General features: G+C 43.0%; 1 protein-coding gene across 1 annotated transcript in view; it reads right to left on the bottom strand.

The window, feature by feature from the left end:
• T265_05691 (hypothetical protein) overlaps positions 1-19956 on the bottom strand; it is a gene marked incomplete at both ends in the record, with an annotated part of 120436 nt that overhangs the window by 49628 nt on the left and 50852 nt on the right. The window contains 4 exons of the mRNA XM_009170760.1: positions 5105-5173; positions 9584-9669; positions 14580-14682; positions 19557-19720. Coding sequence (XP_009169024.1) covers positions 5105-5173; positions 9584-9669; positions 14580-14682; positions 19557-19720 — 422 coding nt within the window. The remainder of the gene's footprint in view (positions 1-5104; positions 5174-9583; positions 9670-14579; positions 14683-19556; positions 19721-19956) is intronic.

Here is a 19956-nt window from a genome sequence, read left to right as displayed (position 1 = left end):
GTCGTCCCACACACCTGCTTCAGAAAATATTACGAATTATCCTGCATGTCGCTTCACAGTGTGATTACTTTCATTGGGGATTAATTGGTCGTTGTCTTTCTGCTGCTCCAATGAATGGGAACCAATCATTTGACGAAATTCTCTTGGTTCGTGGTCAGGCTCGCCTCGCAGCTAGAATTAGGTGATGGGTACTAGATTAGAAACTGCAGTCACACTAGCTTAGCTAGTGTGACTAGCTAGCTAAGCTAGGTAGCTTATTTTGTAGATGATCTCATGCACAACATGAGAACGGGGGATTACGATACCCCCAATGTAGTTAGACATGTCAACAGTAGAGTATAAACGACTTGTTGTGTATTAAGTCGTCATCATCATCATCATCAACACCAAAAGCAGTCACATCAGCGGTAACACTGATGCTTCACTGCCTTACAACCATACGGTTCACCTGTCAAGCATTCTGGGGTACCTAGACCTCCGATTCCTCAATCAGACAATCTGGAAAGAAATTGACAGCACGAACGCCACTGACGTCGATTAGCCACCATTTCTTGCAATGTCTTCAGAGAAGCACAGGCGGGGGCACGGCATACAACACTAACAACACTCAAACTCTTCGTAATTTCTCTCAGGCCCTTTTGTAAAGTCATACTTTGTTTACCTCGTGGTTTGCGCCATTCTGAAGGAGGCACGGAAAACAACATTCTTTTCGGTAGACGGTGTTTCGGCATGCGTAGCACATAGTCAAGCCATCGTAGTCGGTGGTGTTGGATGTTTTCTGCGATTAAAGTATCTGCCGCACAACCAAATACCCCTTTTCTAATCACCTTAGTACTAACACGTTGACGCTACCCGAAACCAGCAACGCTTCTGAAGTATCGGTGGTCAAAAACCTGAAGACGCCTCACATCACTTATCCATAGAGGCCACGTCTCGCACAACACAGCCCTCACTGCAACCTGGTACACACGACCCTTAAGATCTAGTGGTATAGCTTTTTTGTCGCCACAAGTGACGCAAATTAGCAAACGTGGTTCGAGCGTTTGAAACTCTTGAACTGAATTCATCGGACACATGTCCGTCAGAGCTAATACAACTACCGAGGTATGTGAGGTTTTCCACAATCTCCAGTGATTATCCTTGAAATGTAAGGGGTATGCTCGGAGACTGCACATTCAGAAGCATGGCTTTGGACTTTGGAGGTGCAAGGAGCATGCCGAAAGATGGTAGTATAGTGGTCAGCCTATTCAACAAGGTTTGTGCCCAGAAAAGATTTCTAACGATGAATGCGATGTCATCTGCGTACTTCAGTCGACAAGGCTCCCACCAGCAACAATTTTAACACCAGGGGTTTTGAAGACCATCCATTGTGCGCCTCATTATTTCATCAATGACGAATTCGAACAAGAATGGAGAGAGTGGACATCCTTGTCATACCCCACTTTTTGTAAGGGAGCTTTTAGAGAGCTCACCATACATTCTCACCCGCCCAGAAGCATGTGAGTATAGGGATCGGATTATGTTCACTAATTTCTGGGGCATATCCTGTTGAGAAAGTGTAGTTAATAGCACTGACCGACAGACAGAATTGAGCGCACCCTTGAAGCCAAGGAATACCCAGATTGTGGGTCATTTGTAAATGAAGCGCTGCTCTTACACCTGACGGAGTGTGAAAATGTGGCCACCGCAACCTCTATCCGGTCGAAATCCTGCTTGATTATCACGAGTCAGAGTTTCGCGTGGCAACGTAAGACGACGAAGAATCAGTAACACTAGAAGCCTCGCCACAACAGGAGTCAAACTAGCGTCTCTGTGGTTAGTACATTTACTGCGGATACCATTTTTGAAAATTGGCGTCAGATGCTGCTTCTCTCGCAATGACATGCGCCTAAAAGAGGCCCAATGTCTGGATAAGGTTGGCTGGGTTGTATCGCCAACAGAATTTTCGGCTTTGAATAGCGCCTTGGCTTTCTTTTCATAGTGGTCATTTATATCTGACATCAGAACATGCGGCAAGCGTTCGAGGACCAGGTCATGATAGTTTCGTTTGATTTCTTGGGCCATTAGCTCCTCAAAGGCTTAGCGAGTTGTGCGCGTTTTGCGTAGACCTGAAAAGCTCAACGAGAAGCAGCAACGTACAAATGCATGGTCGGAGTCCTCGCTGGTAATCCAGAATGAGCAGACGGCGGGGATTGACGTTTGCCACCGATAACTATTGGCGATGTAGTCTAGTTAGATTCGGGGCTGGTTTGTTGGTATGCACCACGTTGTCAAGCCATTTCCGCTGCTCCAGAAATTAGTGCTTCAAAGGAACTGTCTGTGATCAGCACATATCTGAAGAAAGCAATCGCTGCTTTCCGTGTGTCTCGTGTCCAATCCAAGACGACCACCCAATCGGGTCTCAGCAGCGCTTAGTCTACCTAACTGGGCGTTCTAATCACCAGCAAACACAAAGATATCTTAAGTTTTGGCCCCCTGTATCAGGGCACCTAGAGCGTCATAGAAACTGTCCTTGGCAGATTCAAAGCTACAGCCAGTTGGGGAGCAAGCAGACGGAATAAACAAGGTGCGACGAACCTCGCTTTCTCTAGATTCATTCGCAGATATTGCCAAATGAACCGGATATAGGCTACTATCAACAGGTATTCATTCAAGCAGAGACGCTTCCTTTCGGTCGCTCAACACAATATCCACCTTAGCATATCCAGGTGCAGCGACCTCTGCGTCACCAGATAGATAGCAACGGGGCAGTCGGTTCGATCGCAGTACTTGTGTCTTGTATTCTTGTTTCTGACAGACCACATAGATCAATGCAGAGGGAACCGGCATGTGAGCAAGAGCAACCTGCTGACCTACTTGTTTCAGTGTGCGAAGATTAAAGGCGGCTAAGTAGACAGGCTGTCGGGGTTTGAAATCAGACTTGGAAGCTGCGGGGAGAGCAAAACGGTCAATCCTAATGCTGTTACCTGTGGAGAAAGCATTTAAATTTGATTGGGGTAGGGTGAAAGACAGAAAACGTGAAGGGAGGCGTAAGCAGTAGCATGTTTCACTGTACGCAGCTAACAAGGTGATCCGGCTGATGGCACCACGTGACGACCGATGTGGTATGAAAGTATTGCCAGTTGTAAATTTCATGGTTGTACGTGGGCTGGGATACTGCCAGGGACCCCACACCTAGACAAGAGGACAATTAGGGTCCTCAACCAAAGCCTTTGGCTCAAAAACCTAACTGCAAGGCAGCAGTAGTGGGCTGGAAATATAGGTACATTACCATTTTTACGAAAAACATCGCCACATGTTCCAACCCCCGAACGGAAGGGCGAGGAGACTGCATTCATCAGACCTCTAACCGCTGACCAATTTGGTATGAAAGACTCTGTGAGTGCCGCGATGGTCGTGTGCGTCGCCCAGGTACACATGCTGCCACACCACGGTAAAGTCCAGTCTGTTTGTAACGAGTGCATAAAGTCAGTCCGGGAGAAAAGTTCACATTTTAAATGTCCAAAAAGCATCCAGAAAAATCCACTCTACTTTCCAGGTCACTTATGAATTAACCCAGGTTAACTAATGCAGTTGTTAACAAACCACTGATCTGACTGCATAGATTTTCAGCTGGAAACCTGTTATGCCTATGACGTGGACAGTTAAATTTGGCCTATGTAGAATACACCTCCGCTCCGCAATTAGTTTCTTTTCGATTCTCAGTTGAGTCCAGTTAGTCAATGCAGCCATGATCCTTTCGCTACCGCAGACAGACTCAGTTGCGGGCGCATCTCCACGCAGCCAAGGCCAGCAATTTTTTCGACCTCCATTGCGGTTGAATTCATGGATTCATTCACATCCTAATGTTCATGACGAAACCGGGATTTCCACTCACTGAGTGCAGAAGAGGTAAGGGAGATCTCACACTTTAAGAGACAACTTATTATACTCTGTATGTGTTTTCTTGTGGGGGCGACATTTCATTTGCACAAGAGAAGAAAATGTGACGGAACGTTCTGGGACCAAAGTAAGGGTAGTTGATATCGGTCAAAGTGGAAACCTAGTCTAGTTCCACAATCGAATTTTATTATTCTGTTGAAAGTCGTATTATTCATAAGTAGACTATCCATCGTTAGCCGCATTCTACCTTCCTGTGTGGAGTTCTAACATTATTGCTGCAAACCCTTGCTCCCAACTCATTCTGGTAAATAACTATCTGTGGAATAGAAAGAATCCGTCGCGTGAAGGGACCAGCTCCATGATACCCTTGGTTGAACTGTTATGGTGGAGAACCAACATCGTAGAGAATCTAATAAAGCACCGCACAATTTTCTCTGTTAAATTTACGAACCATCCTATCACTGTGCTTTCATAAGTTTTGGTGGACCAGTTATTTTTATTCCGTAGCCGTTGATCAGCAGCTTAGTTGGGTGGAGTAGAAATGCTAAATACAGATTTAGAAGTAATTTTTTCGACCGTGGCCTAAACGGTGTCTGGGAAATTTTCACGATGACGGTCACTGACGGATGATATAATGACAGGAGCATTAGGGATGCCCTGAGACGAAGAAGTGTCTCATAGCGTCTTTTGATGGTGATTGACTGTTCTTATTGGATGGAGCGCAAACACATCCGCATTATTTGGTAACGGATTGAAGCTCATACATGTCATGTTTCTATGCCAATACTGGATGAGCCAAACCACTATTCTTTATTAAGAACGACATGAATTTACGTGTATCTTCGTTGATACATACGGACCTGAACTCATCTTCTCCACTTTTGTGTTATTATCATCACCCCAATAAGTATATGGGATAGAAATCACCCTTGCTCACATACACGCCATGCATAGTGCAACCTATTATAGTCGGTCTAACCACGAGTACCAACCCAAAAATAGTGAATGGTAAATTTGTCAGTTATCGAAAGAGGAATTTTCCACATCTAAGATTCTGAACATAGCACAATCCTGGAGCCCCTACAATACTGGAGTTCCCTCTATTACTTGGTAGTAACACAAAAAACTGATAACATTACTTGTTTTTGTTTAATGACATTGAGTGATGAATCATTCAATTGATGAGGCATCCAATTACACACCAACTATCAAACAGACTCACCGTTTTCCCAAGTTCCACACTCAATGCATTAGCTTCCTTGAGATAAATGGCGTTCTCCCATAGTTGATCCTATCACGGATGGAGTAATATTTTAGATGAACATCAGTTTAGCAGTTGGTGTCACGACAGAACACCCATAAGGCAATCAGCAGTTACGCTTGGTTTAACAAAACAATTAAACGGACTGGCTGAATAGAAAGAGAGGAAACTAATCTCTTTCTTTGTTTCTTAGATCTCTAAGAAACAAAGCGGACCGTAACGTTGTTTGTTCGGTTTCTTATTTTCCCACACTTCTCAGATAGAATGTTTTGAGTTCACATCAAAACTGTTAAAAATTAATATTTGTGGCAAATGCTACAGGAATGCAGTGGGACAAAACGTCAACAAACCAGCTGTCGACTCTGGTGAGCAGGCTAATCAAGTGCGTCCATCCGAGATACGAGTGGACCACAACACCAGCGATGGCAGCCAAGAACGTAGTTATCATATGTTCGTAAAATACAGGCGTGACCATACTCCAACAGACTTGACGCTCTAAATTTTCGTTACTAACTTGCGTAAAAACTCAAGTGGCTGCCAATTACTCAGTGCACGTTATTTATTATGTTTTGCATATGTATTATTCACTAATGGTCAAGTGTGTTTGGCCCTCCTTCTCGGATTGACTACGGTGGCCTGACCCAATCATACATCGCAACTTGCTGAGTTGCTAACTTCTTGCTCCTATCAACAATGTTTGGCTCGGGTGTGTGCAGAGCGGTCCGAAACAGACGGCGGTCTCGGAGAGGGAAGCAACAGGTTTCGGTGGGGAATCATTCGATTACAAGAGNAACTTCTTGCTCCTATCAACAATGTTTGGCTCGGGTGTGTGCAGAGCGGTCCGAAACAGACGGCGGTCTCGGAGAGGGAAGCAACAGTTTTCGGTGGGGAATCATTCGCATTACAAGAGAAAGAGTGTCTACCCAAGGAACTACTTTCGGGAACAATGAGGTCAATTCGACCTGGCAGAACACTGTTCAGTATATTTGTTCCGAAATATAATAAAAGAGAATTATTGTTTTTGGTTACATAAAGTACATGCTAATGGTGCGAGGGCGATCACGACCGTAAAGAGTATCGCCCGCCAATCAAAACCATTGAGTCCTAATACGTTGGCAGAATTTGGCTTATCAGGTTTTATAGATGGCCATTATCCAGCTTGACCAGTACGTCTATGAAATTCAAAGGTAGTCGCTGGGATAAAACTACAGTCAGCGATGGTTGCCAATTAGTGATAATATTGTCTGCTTCAGGTCACCTAAACTTAAGTTAATCATGTGACAGTAACTCCATCTCACCACATAGGAAATAAGGAATAGGATGGTAGTAAAAGTCGGTTTCTATTCACACACGCTGAAGTCACCAACCAACGTTCTCGCTGACGCCAAAGATCCCATGCGAAGCTAACAACTGGGAGTTCACCCTCATTTTTACTATTGATTGCTATGGAGAGATTTGTACTGCAATGTAAATGTTGAAAACAACGCCAGTGAAAAACAAGAGACAAGCTTTTGGCTCCAATGCCGTGGGTGGTTATGCCAGGAAAAATCAGAAGCATCATGCAATCGGAAACAAGGAGCGAGCTTTTCATTAGTTGAACTTGGGAGATTCTGGTATCATAAAGGAATTAGACACCAAAAAAGCGCGTTTCGATATCTGATACTTGAAGGAATCCCCTTTCCGGGAAATCCCCAGAAATAAATTCATTTCTTCGGGGACAGTTTTGTCGACATGGAAGTTCTCCTCTTTGCAATCATCCCCTCAAGGAAACAAACACCAAGCAGAACAGTGGTTTACTCCTGAAATTCCCCTTTTGCGATTCATATATTCACTATCAAATCTGACATTTCATTACATTGACAGTTGCATGACCAAAATAAAGTCGGATTCAAGGCACCATTGCAGCAATATATGTAAAGGGTCTGCCGGAAGTTGCCGGTCTATTTTAATGCGTCCTCTCGAAAGTTAATTGAATTATTGTGTCCTCTCCACCGAGGCAGAAAACTTTCGAATCCGTGGATGCGACTACAAGTAACATAGTGCTCTCGTTCTAAAACTGGACACAGAAAAGCTGAATCTTGCTTCATTCCATTTTCTGTGGTACGGCAAGCACCATCACCACCCTTGGAACCCTGCAATGGAATGTGCCTCTTGATGAATAAAACATGTTTTCAGGTGATAATCCATTTTCAACTGTAGCTATTGTTTTTTGGGATCTAGTAAATTTGCATAAAATAATTTACATAAATCGGTAAAACGTCTTCTGTGTTAATATACACTAAAAGCAGATATTTTCAACGGGAACTAAGATAACTTCAACCAAGCTGTCCAAAGGGGACCACTGATGACATAGATATTTTTCAGCATTTTCTGTGAAAAAACTGCGTTTCCACTTTGAGTTGTCGGAACTCCGTAAGCAAGAAATGGGGGCAGGGGCAGAAATGAGGACAACCACAAGGAGCAGTATTGTGCTATAAATAGTCGACTTTCACTATGTATGTATGAATGCACATAAATTCTAAAAATCAGCAATAGTGTTGAGGATCCGGTGGAATTAGTTATTTTAATTTAGCAACCAAGTTATTTGGACGTAAATGATGTGGAGTTACCAGTTCTCACAGAACCTGAGGTGAGGTCGGTGCTACGGAAGCAGAATAAAACCATCGATCAAAAGTGATACGGATTCAGCAAATCGTCCTCCAACCAATCCACTGAGCTTTTACCGAGTAATTTCTGATCGTTTTCCGAGAACAGGTAATAAAGAAACTTCTATAAAATACACTAATTTGGGTACTAATACGGTTTTACCTGGAGACTCAACCGTTTATGGCTAAACTTCCAATTCATGATGTTTTTCATCAGGTGCACTAGGTTGTCTCATATTTTGAGCGAAATTATGAACAATGTTCAGCTATCCTACCTACTAGATCAGACCCAGAAACTAAGCAGCAGACTTATTAGCTATCACCTACTGATCGGCTGTCCGTCGCTGTGATGGTGGGACCTGCAGACAACTTGACCTACTGGGTCGATGGTGCTTTATGTTAACTACGGCGAAATTACAGTGCAAGAACTCAGTTCAACTCAAAAGACCGTCTAAGGAATTGGACGAAAGATACTGAAAGAGAGTAGATTAAAGCAGTCATACTAGTCCCACTAAAAGCTTTTATGGGTTCCAGAAAATAAGATTTTAGGAAAGCCCAAGATTGACTGGTGCTCTTATCGAAACTGAATGTTGTTCATACGTGACTGATGGAGTACGCTTCGTCATCTCTTTATGTGACACATGTCTGATTATCCCCCTTAGATATCTATTCGATCTGTATAGTGAAAAGCATACAAACTAAGCAGAATCTATCCCGCAACTACATTTATCTCCACGGATTGGGCAGTTAAGTTTGTCTCCTTCAGATGAATGCTTGGTTCTCTCCTGAAATGGAATTTTCCAGAAACGTGTCCCTGCTAGGGAAGGACAGCTTTTAATCTCCTAAATATTTACTGCGCTATTTGTACAAATACCTGGGAGGATGTCTTGAAAGTGCGTGAAGCATGAAAAATATCGGAAATAGGGAAATCTTCGTATACTGATGGTAACTATGATACTCCGGGAGTATAATTCCTTTATGGGTCTAGATGAATTGATAAAAACGAATGTTGACAGTGGTTTGTTAAGCCGTTTGTCACAGACTGTTTGTATCTGATTGTTTGTTACATGGTTACCAATACAGGAATCACTGATGTCACCTTAACTATTGATCCAGAGTTTACAAGAAAACATTGTAAGATAGTGAACTCAAACCTTATGGATTTAGGGTAGGTGCCAAGGACCGATTAAATCCTATGCTGCTTTTGGACTATGTCAACTTTGAGCCCCACTGATCAAACGCCAGGATAGTCTGTTGACCCACCAGTGTTTTTCAGAACAGCATAAATAACCGATTATCAACTATTGGATCGATTCATTTTGATTCGTCGTAAAAAAAATCTGGCACACAGGATCTGTAAACGATAATAAACAATGAAAATAACTTTCAGGAACCGTGATCCTAAATGAACTATTGAGTAGATGTTGGGCTAGCTGTAGCTATTCACAGCAATTTGTTGTGGTCAAAGGTTTCTACTTTATACTTCCCCGTCCTTTCGCATGCGTTTTGCTGCTCTGGCACTGTCCTAACCCGTGCATATCAGCGAACGGAAATCATACTTACCTCACAATGTGGGTTCTGACAGGTTGTCTACCTCATACGGTTAAAATACTTTGGATACCACTGTTTTTGTGATCTGAGCTGTGGTTAAGACACTTGTTGAGCCCTCTGACGGTTTCATTTTGCATTTAGCACCAACTGTGACCTACAACGCAACTGAAAGTTGGCACTATTTCGATCTCACGATCAGCCCATTTCATGTTCCCTTTGTTCTAGCAGAGGAGTAAACACTTACGCGTAACGATGTGAACTGATGGGCGCGCCACTTGCATAATGCCCAATGAGCAAGCTGCTGTTCCCTTTCGCTCCAGTTGCACTCACCTGCAAGCGGGAGTTTGTAATGAATTAGATAAATTAAACAAACCTTAATGAGATGTGAATGAAATAGAAAATTTAGCAAAAACCACCTGAGATATTCGACGCAGTAATTAGGGCATCTTATGAAGCATTTTGCGTGGGCTTTTCATATTAGGTGTGGAACAGTAAATATACTCCCGATACATTTATTATTCTATTAGTTCATTAAGACGACCAAAATCGACCACAGGAATGCAACTACACAATTTCCAACGGTAAAGATAAATGGCATGAGAATTTTGCTTCGACTACACGGAACGGTTGCTTCGGTTTTATGTAATTTAGTAATTATCACTGATGCCGATTCTAAGAACCGAAAAAGGGCTGTAGTTATTCTAAATTTAAAATCTTGGGTAATAAACGAAAAGTAGTGACTCTGGATGGCGAATTGGGTCATTTCAAAACAGCTTTCGAAATTGTTTGTGCTCTCAACATTACAAATTTGTTGAATAGCATTTCCCCAAAACGGAATATTCTAGCTTAATGTCCCTTGTTGACCAATGTGAGATTCAAGCAACCATCAAACATAGGAACCGACTTTTACTAAGGGCATTTCAGTCTGGTAACATATCGATCTGGCTCTGAATTCCATGGATCTTGATGAGGTATTTAATCTGAAACGCATCCTGGAATTCAATCAAGCCGTTGCGGAAAATCGCTGTTTTTTTTGTTTCAAGCTTGCTAGTTATTGGCATCGCTAGATAAGAACTGAATACAACCACATCCTGCAGCGACTAGTTGCTCAACAGCGAAATCAGATTTGATCCTCAATTTTATATTTAGATGCTACATCCAGGCCTGTGAAAAGTCTATCGTTGGCCTTCGAAAGGATATCTTCACCCGAACTCAGATTTTGCTTAAGGTGACTGCGGCTCAACCGCTTCATTTTATCCCCCTGGTTGGCTATTTATTGGCTACATGTCAATCACCGCAGTATAGGCCACAAATTTACTTCACTCACGGTTATCGCCTTCACTCGGCCAATCACGTGAACATTAGACGAACTATGTGGTTCAGTCGGTCCGATGAGGCACAAATTTGGCTGTGCAATTTAACACTGAATTGAAATGTTGTCATAGTCATCTGTTGTATCGTGGGTTCGCCTCACAGTCACACCTGAATCGTGCCTGTCAGGCTACGCAACAAGACGACCAGGAAAACTACCGTACTGTCAGGTCAAGGCATACAGACTCAGTGCAGACGGCTGACCGTCCAATTGTGGTCACATGAAGCGTCGGGTTTTGTCCATCCAATGGCGACGTTATTGCCGTGGTCACTTTCACACCCGCCCCGCTGTTCGCACACTGCTAAGCCGTGTTTGGTGAAGTGGGGTGGGAAGCGTGATGACCGATTGTGACCTTGTGGACATACCGCTCTCTGCACATGTACTTTTGGGTCTGGACACGTCCTGACAAGTTTACGACAGATCCTGCGGTTCACGTACAAATCGAGGACAAAGTGCTGCCTTGTTCAGCCTCATGTGTTGCCTACTCAACACTGCACTAGTCGCACACGTCGCATGAGGAACTGAATGTAGATAGGAACAATGTGACGTTGCGCCGCTGAATAGTGGTAGTGTTAGATCTGGATAAAGCGCTGCCTGTCTGCTATTTGTTGAGTAAAAATCAACAGATGCACCAAAAACGCTTTTTGAACCATCTGTCGTATATCTCGGGCTAATTCGAAGTTGTCACTTCCCAGCCTCGCGGGCAATGTCACCGTTAGGCTCAACCACCCTAGTCTCTGCAGTTGAAAGAAGTTTGTGCACAGCACTGCTTTTGAGAATGAAAGCTGGCCTTTCGTAAATTACATTTGATGTCCACAGATTCACATTGGTGGATCGTACCCTTGGGTTCAGTTATTATATCTTATCATGCAACTGGATTTTCTGTCCCACTGCGGTATTCTCAGACCAGAGTGAGGAAATCCAATAAACTTGAAATTTACACGCATATTCGTAATGTACTACTCATAAGGTTGCTGAAGATTCGTCGACAGCCCACACATTTGATACCCACTGCACCAAGTAGTCTGCAAATTTCCAAGGGAAATTTTGACACCCCCAGAGACTAGCACCCCATCAGAACTTGCACATTTTACCAGCTCAATCATATATGTTAGTGGAATGTCTAGGTTACCTAGTTAAGCACCCCGGAGGCTGCATCATGTAAACACTATAAACACGTAGTAGAGTATTTTAAGTCACCTGCATGGATCCAGATGCAAAGGAATCGTTTGGTGATAAAATTATCATCCAATGGTATGGAATTACATTATTTGCTTCGGCGAGCATAACGGTATTTAACGTTTAAAAAAACGGAAACCATTTACATCGTTTCTGATATTTATGGGGACTTGTACACAAAACGCATACTTCACAAGATTAACGAACTTTTAGGCGATACTCATACACAAACGTTCGAAATGCAGCGATAACCAGTCCAGGCAACAACAACAACAATCAGCTTCATTGTGATTGCTAGTCTCTGAGTGGTGCACAAGTGGGTCGTGAGTTACAAAACACGATGGTAGATTGTAAAGTTAGTGAATGGTGACGGACTCTAAACAACAGCATGGCGGGTACTCATCCAGTGATTTTGTAGGATCTCAACGATACAGTTGAACTGAGGCGCGGTACTGATAAAAGTCTCAGTGGTACGTATTTTGTTCTACTTCAGGTATCTAATTTGTGCATACCGCGTGGATTATGCACAAAATCTCATATGATCGATAGCAACCTGAAAGCGACATGTTGTTGAAATTCATTTTAAATATATTGGTATTCGGTTAACCTGTCCACTAAGTTCAATCAGACTTCTACTTTTGGTGAAATATTATTCGGTATCCTGGTCAACTTTGTGGTCCCGATGCACAAATGTCACCTGAGAATCCTATTAGTATAGCGACATCGCGTGCAATTATTTAATTCAGAAATTTTGAACTTCTAGTACTCGGTAAAATTTTCGCCTCGCATTCACTCCTTAACGCAACAACTGTATTACTTCCCCCGTATAAATCACCCGATTCCTCATTACCGGGTCCTGTGTCAGAAGTTCGCGGCTTCTAATTGAATGGCATCTTGCACTCAACAGTTTCCAACTGGCTCTTTGTGGGATCACTATACTATGCTCACTATCTGTTGAAATCTGGATGTTCAGAAAACCTGTATAAACGAGATAGTCCAAGCTAAGTTTATGAATAATAGTGCTCCAGAAAACTGAAAAAGTCGTAGACGAATAAACCACGAGCATTTACCAAAGTAAAATAAGCTAATCAATTATTAATTTAAAGCCAGTAATCCCGGTTACACATTCCCACCTCGATTCCCCACTTTTCCTAGCGATTTCACTCGGTACATATTTAGCAGGTGTGACAACACTTCATCAGCATGAACGTACGCCCACAATGCCTCAGTTCGGCTTTCCAACAGTGAGACGCTTATGACTTACATAATACTACTGCATCTGTTCACTGACTGAAAGATATGAATGTAAGTGGTAGCATTATAGTCTACGGATTTCTTCTTGGTGTGGGACGGGTTTATGCACGAAAATGCATTTGAACCTCTGTCCTCATTTAGAAGAGCGTGTGAAAAGACTGCCGTTTTCCTCTTTTTGGAGTATATCCCATTCACTGAGCAACATCGTCTTTAAACAGTTCCTATGCTGTATAGACGAGATGCGCTACTCGTAAGGTTGGTGAATACTCTTCGGCAGCCCATGACCGGTTTCTCCCTTCTTAGGTCCATTAGGTAGGCGCACTCTCCGATTTCCGACAACGTTATGCTTTACTTGAACCTAAATTGCACAAAACTAGCAAAGTGCATACCAATTTGGTTTTGACGGGAGACCCACCTGGAACCCAGAACCTCCAGCGCAGATGAATCTGTTGCACTAGTCCGCCTCACGTTTTACTTGGCACGATAACTTGCAGCATCGAATTGACGCAATACAATACCCGTAAGGTATTTGAAAACTCTTGCTTAAGAACATCAAAAATGACAGATTCAGCTAGGTTTCAGGTGAGTGTCATGTCAAAACCAAGTTGGTAATTCCCTATTTCCTATGCTGATTTACCTTCAGTTTCAGGTGCAACAACATGTGATTCTTCACGTTTTCACCTTACGAAAGTTTTACTCGGGCAAATTCACGTAACAGGATCTACTCGTAGCAACTGCATCACTCGCATTTGTGCACGCAATAAACGTACAGTATGGAATGGTACATTTTGGCGAGAAAACACTGTTGACTCAGTTTTGTCAGTGGGTGCAAACACCACCAGAATATGCCACATTTTATCTATAGTCATTCGAACTGTAGTTGTTCGCAGAAGATCTACTGATCACAACACATTAAGTTACAAACGTGGACGAGAAAACTACCCTATCTACTGTTGCGTTGTGGTTTATTACGTTTGGTTTTGATTGGCTTGAGTCAGTAGTATCGAGCTAACCACCTTTAATTTAAGCGTTACCGCGATCAAAGCTAATAAACTTCTTGTGATCAGCAATAAAATACAAACTGTTTACTGTTGTTTTATAGAGTAAGTGTGTAGCCTGACCGGTAACCCCTAATTAGTGTAACTATGGTGCGTTCGCCTTGTGATCAGAGCTCATCCAGACTAACACCGCAACTGTAATTATAGCAAATGATCACAAGGTTAACCGAGGTCTTTCAACTTACTGATAGGGCACGATAAAAATGAATATCTTGAAGTTAAAACTTGATATTGTGCAATAAGTACTCTTGCTTCGTGCGTTACGTTTGACTTAATTCTCTCATTAATTTACGTTAAAAAACTACTTATCAGCGGAATGGAAGCACCTAAGATGCAGGGAGATGATTAACGTGAGATACGAGATAAAGGCCACTTACTGGTGGTTTCATAATCCAGCAAAGAATCTTCCTGTGTTGCCGAGCTGAGCATTGATTGACGGTCCACCTGTTCTTGCAGCAATTGAATTCGATCCTCATAATCCTTCATATGGAAAGGACAGATTTATGGGAGTTACCCATGCTTAGCAGGGATGGTCAACTAGTGTCCAAATTTATAATTAATGTCTTTAGAAGTGACCCTTTTTCACCCTGTGCTACGGTTTTCTCTTTGACGTCAAACAACGAATGTACTCACGTCATGTTATTCCACTGTACGTAGGGTGAGTAAGTGATGGCAACTCCAAGGTTCGATACAATGAGGATGCCGAAGGTTGATAGTACGGTTGGGTCATCGTGACACAAAAGAGCTAAATGAAGTAAATTCAACATGCGTCAATCCGCCAGTTTTTTTTAACATTCGCTACACAATCATGCCAAGGTTAATTCTTTCCTTGTAAGAAACTATGGAAGGTTACGGGACGTAAATTAAGCAGAATATGAAGCAAAAATCGAATTGGTGCACCAAAATAGAAACGGGCTGCACCAAAGAACCCATCAGTACTACCAAGTTGTACAGCAAGGATGAGAGATGACCAAATTTCTGTAAGATATATCTCCAAACGCGGAGAAAACGCCATAACCGACAGACCGAAAACCAGATGGTAATGCCTACAGCTTCTCACATTTCGTCGAACCATTATCAGGTTTCTGAAATACGAGAAGAACAAGCCTAACGGATTTGGGTGAGAAAATACTGCTGCACCGTAATTGTTGCGGCCTAAGAAAAGCGATACTGAGGGGATCATTGAGGCGCCCGGAAACTTTGGTGAGGAAACAGAGCAATCACTCTTGACAGAAACCCATCCTAAGTAGTACCTTGTTCTAATCCCAACAGTTTCCCTTTTTAACAGCGGAAGAAAGAAGAGGAAGTCACCTTTTGCGAATGGTTTTGACCAACGACTGTTTTGGCCATTCGGGTAGTTTATAATGTCACCTGAATTCTCTTCAAGGCCACAGTGGTGGGGCTTGGAAATGGATGAAGTCGTCCTTTGGACCTCAGCAAAATGGTTTCAAGAAACCTCTAATCCTAATACCACGTAGCTTGCGTTGAAAAAAGCCTATCAGTTATGTTCCCCTGACGAATATGTTGCCACCAAAGCAGAAGAGCCGAACATACTATTCAGCGCCATGAGAGGGAACTTTGGACTAAGTGGTCCTCAATAATGGGAAGTTCGGTTAGATCCTAATTTCGAACCGACACTGTCGATGATGTTGAAGCGGCTGCGAAAAATTAGGTGGACAAGACTGTCTTTGAGTTAATCTGAAACGACAATTATCCCTACGATATCTCTCCATATCTTGTTTACTTTTAGGTACGGTGATGAGCAGTCAATTTTGAACCTATTGTTTACTTTTGACAGGTTTCTCCAGTAGCACTTTGTTGATTGAATATTTACTAATCCAAGATATTAACAAACAAAGTGAAGTGGATACTGAACAGAACGCATTGGTCACAGTTACTGAATTGCGAAGTAGGCCCTCAGTGGGTGGGTTGGTAGGTAGGCACTTGGTAGGTCTGCATACTCCCTTCGTCCTGCCACAAATGGGCGCATAAAAAATCAGGTTATCCCCTACATCTACAGTTATTTTTAATGAATCTGTTGAAATAAACAAGGCGGCCCTGGATTAAATTTAGCTCATCAGTTCCGAAGTTGCGATTAGGGTTGCAAAAATGAAACGGGTTCCACCGCTCCGGAAAAGAAATTATTCTGAAGGCCCAGATTCAGACCTGTTAAGTTGCCCTAGAAACTAGTTTTTTTAAGTACTCGTCTGATGTACTTTTCTGATACTCATAATCTGAAGGATTGTGTTGTATTCCGGTGGTGAGTGAGTATTCCCTGGGTGTCTTTAAGGTCGCGCGTGAACTAAGTTGTTATTCATTGGTGCTCGGCTGTGGTGTTCTGGTTCCAGTAGGAATTGACACTCGGTGGTGGAGCTGCTGGAGCAGGGTCGAGTAAACCGTTCTTATACAGCCGTTTAACTATGAGATATTCTAGCCCATAAGCTGCTGAGCGAGCTGTCAGCTTCGGTGTGGTTCAGAAGCACAAAAGAGAAATTACCCTGCACTGGTGCACGGGCAGGATCTAAGCAGGTCTTCTCAAAGGGGGGGTGGTCAGTAGCTGACGATGCTGTGTTAAATTCGGGTCCGTTGCCGGCACGCTCTTTGAGGACAAAGTGTGACTTGATGATTTTTGTAACTCCGGAAGTTATTTCTTCATGAAAGTAATCTGCAGTCAGCACACAGAGAAAGCAGTCGTTTTCCGCTGTCTGTACCAATTTGAGCCCTGCCCAGTTGAGTCTACCTTCATACGCATTCACCAAACCCAAAGCTTTCGCCTTGTGGCAGTGGTCGGATTTCAGTGCTACAGGTATCCAGTACGCTCTCACCACAATGACTACAGTGCCTGGGACTCAATACGCTTCTGTTAAACTGTTCCTGAAGGGTCAATAGAAAGCAGCTAAATGAAGAACCGCGTGCTCCCGCACTGCGGAAGATCGTACTTCGAGGTGGCTTGGAGATAGATTCATACTATCCTTCTGGATGGGATTGTGAATGAAGCGGGTTGTTTTTTGCAGGCAACCAGCATGTCAGTACTCATGGGATTTGGGATGCTACTTTTCCCGAAGACGGACAGGCTCGAAAACTTTGAACTAATAACCTCACACTATGATCGCACAACAGTTTATCACGACCACCAGCACGTCATCTAATACAATCGAAGCACCTTTAAAACTCGAAGTCTGTTGTTTCTCAAAAGGCAATTGCTATGTGCAGGCGAATTACGATTCAGACAGCAATATCTCACCTCCTGCGTCCTCAAGCCTGGCCAGGTCTGTGCAGCCCTGTTCTTCGAAAGTAAGTGATACTAGAGTAAAATCTCAACTGGTGCAGACGGTTGGTATCCCGCACATTTCAAAAAAGCTGGTGAATCTTGCGTGGGTATCTTGCAATCTTACTGAAAACCGAAATGAACACCAAATCCCGACACAATGAAGCTTCTCAAAACTCGTACCCATATTCGAAAAGGATCAAACCTTAATCTGGAAGTCCATCTCAGCAACTACACAAGTCCCAACAGACTGAAGAAAGATAAAGTAAGAAGGTCAAGACAACGTTTGCTAACCTCCGATAGTTGTGGCTTCGAAGTGACATCAGTTTGGCTGTCAACGCTGTGGTTCAGTCGGTCTTACTTTATAAATCGAAGGCGTAGCCGCAGCGTCGAGTCCTTGAAAGTGCCTCCAGAGCACTTAGTCTGGTGGAAACATTGGAAAATTACTGATGAGATAGGCCGAATCGTCCTCGAGAAATTTCACTCTTCCTCGATAGATGAACTCGTCACACTACGCTGGTAACGCCGATCAGGTCGTGTACTTCGGCACGTGGCTTGTGGCTGGAGAATTGAAATCAACTTGCATACTCCACCCCTCGAAATGTACATATACCTGAGCTTTTAGCCAGCCGTAACAGGACATTCAAAACATTTCAAGAGTCAGTTTAGGTATGGTCAAGGCTATAGCCGGTTGTAGTGAAAGCAGACGTTGTAAACCAACAAAAAATTCCCTCCCCTGGTTTGCGAGATTCCTTCACATGCATTTCTGAACGAACCACACTGAAGTGACTATTAACGAACATCAGCTTACCGTCACTTACCTGCCTTATTTTATGCAGTAATTAAGAGATCACGTGCCAGCCGGTGGATTACGAGATTACTCCTGGTTGTTCGAATCAGGATACCCAAATCTAGCGAAGAGACGATTAGGTCCCCATCGGAAGTTTTTTTTATTCAGAGGCATGACCACAAGGTATTGGTGTCTGGTGGAAACTGCTAGTACGTTGCATTTTTTAAAGAACAAGCCACCATAAATGCTCAAACCTCCAACAGGGAGGACCACGGTATTGTTCAACAGACGTGCGTAGGTTTCAAGAACATCCCACAATATAGCTGCATTGGTTACGGAGTCTCACAACTTCGCACACCATGTAATGATCCAGGCTCTTTATTTGGAAACCTCTCAGTTCAAAATAGGTACTTCAATCGAGTGAAAGAAACCAAAATAGCCCCGTAATTTCTGAACCGTCACAGACAATATGCGTGAAAATGGGCTATTCTAATGAAATTCCAAAGTCAGATATCATAGGTTCTTTGAATTACCCGCTTTACGAGGAAGCACAGAAGAGTAGGCAGCCCTTTTGTCAACTTAGGTTCCTCCAAGTTTCAGCCCACCAAAATAAATAATCAACTGAACATAACCAATTGCCTCTCATTAGTAAATAGGACTTCGAAAAACTTCAGGTACCAAACTTGTCCTACAGTTACAAGTTTTGTCACCATAAGCAAGCATTCCGTAGCGCCGCAGCAATTGCACCCTCACTCTAGTCAGTTTAGAACCGTAAGATCGAAATGACGCAATTTTCTTCAGAGAGGTGAGTCGATAACTCATGCACTACTGGGTGAAGAACAGCTTCTCTAGGGATCCTTAGCTTCCTCGACAAGAAGTGTAGGAGTAGGATCAAGGGTTTTGTGAAAGAAGGAATCAATACATTGAGCGGAATATATGCTTTGGTTTAAACACTAGAACTGTGTTGTACTCATCACCTTATCAGGTGTACTACTTACAAGACGGAAAATACCAGAATAGACCACAAATACTTAAGTTCGCTGATGCTTTCAGAACACAGCTAACTGTGTTACCTGGGATTCCCAATCCTTCTACCTCTGAGAAAAACTGATCATTTAAACAAACCACTGATTAACAGGGACGGAATGAGACGAGGAATTTCAGTGGTTCGATACAGCCTCAGTTTCTCTTGGGAAACGTTTCAAAGAGACAAATCAATCTATACTTTTACTGATCAGGTCATGTTAAACAGCCGCCCTGAAAGTACTCTTATGGCGTGCTTCACAGCAAACTCACCCGTCGCTGCTCCTCAAAACGTCTGTTAGACTCTTCCCGTTCTCGGCGGAACTGTTGCTCCATTTCAAGTAGACGATCTTCCATCTCTTTTCTCAGGTCCACACCTTGCTTGTCCAAAAGCTCGCAAATTGCATAGCTCCAGTCGATTGATTCTATCATGCTTGCTGTGCAACACAAGCAAAAATTATCATCCTGAACAACAACACTATGCTAGGGTGAAATTTTAATTCCTAGTGGCATGGGAAAACTGGTTGGACAACACCTGGAGTTGTATCCTAATTTAGTTCTGTTTTGGCTGGTCAGGGGAGAAAATCGACAGATTTTACTCCATTTTGTATCATCTTACTTGATCTCCATTCGTACGTGCCTCGCAGGACGAACTGATTTACTTATGAGATTT

This window comes from Opisthorchis viverrini (assembly GCF_000715545.1).
Source record: "Opisthorchis viverrini unplaced genomic scaffold opera_v5_108, whole genome shotgun sequence".
NCBI classification, from domain to species: domain Eukaryota; kingdom Metazoa; phylum Platyhelminthes; class Trematoda; order Opisthorchiida; family Opisthorchiidae; genus Opisthorchis; species Opisthorchis viverrini.
Note: the sequence above shows the minus strand (reverse complement) of the source record. Positions and strands in the feature narration are given on the sequence as shown.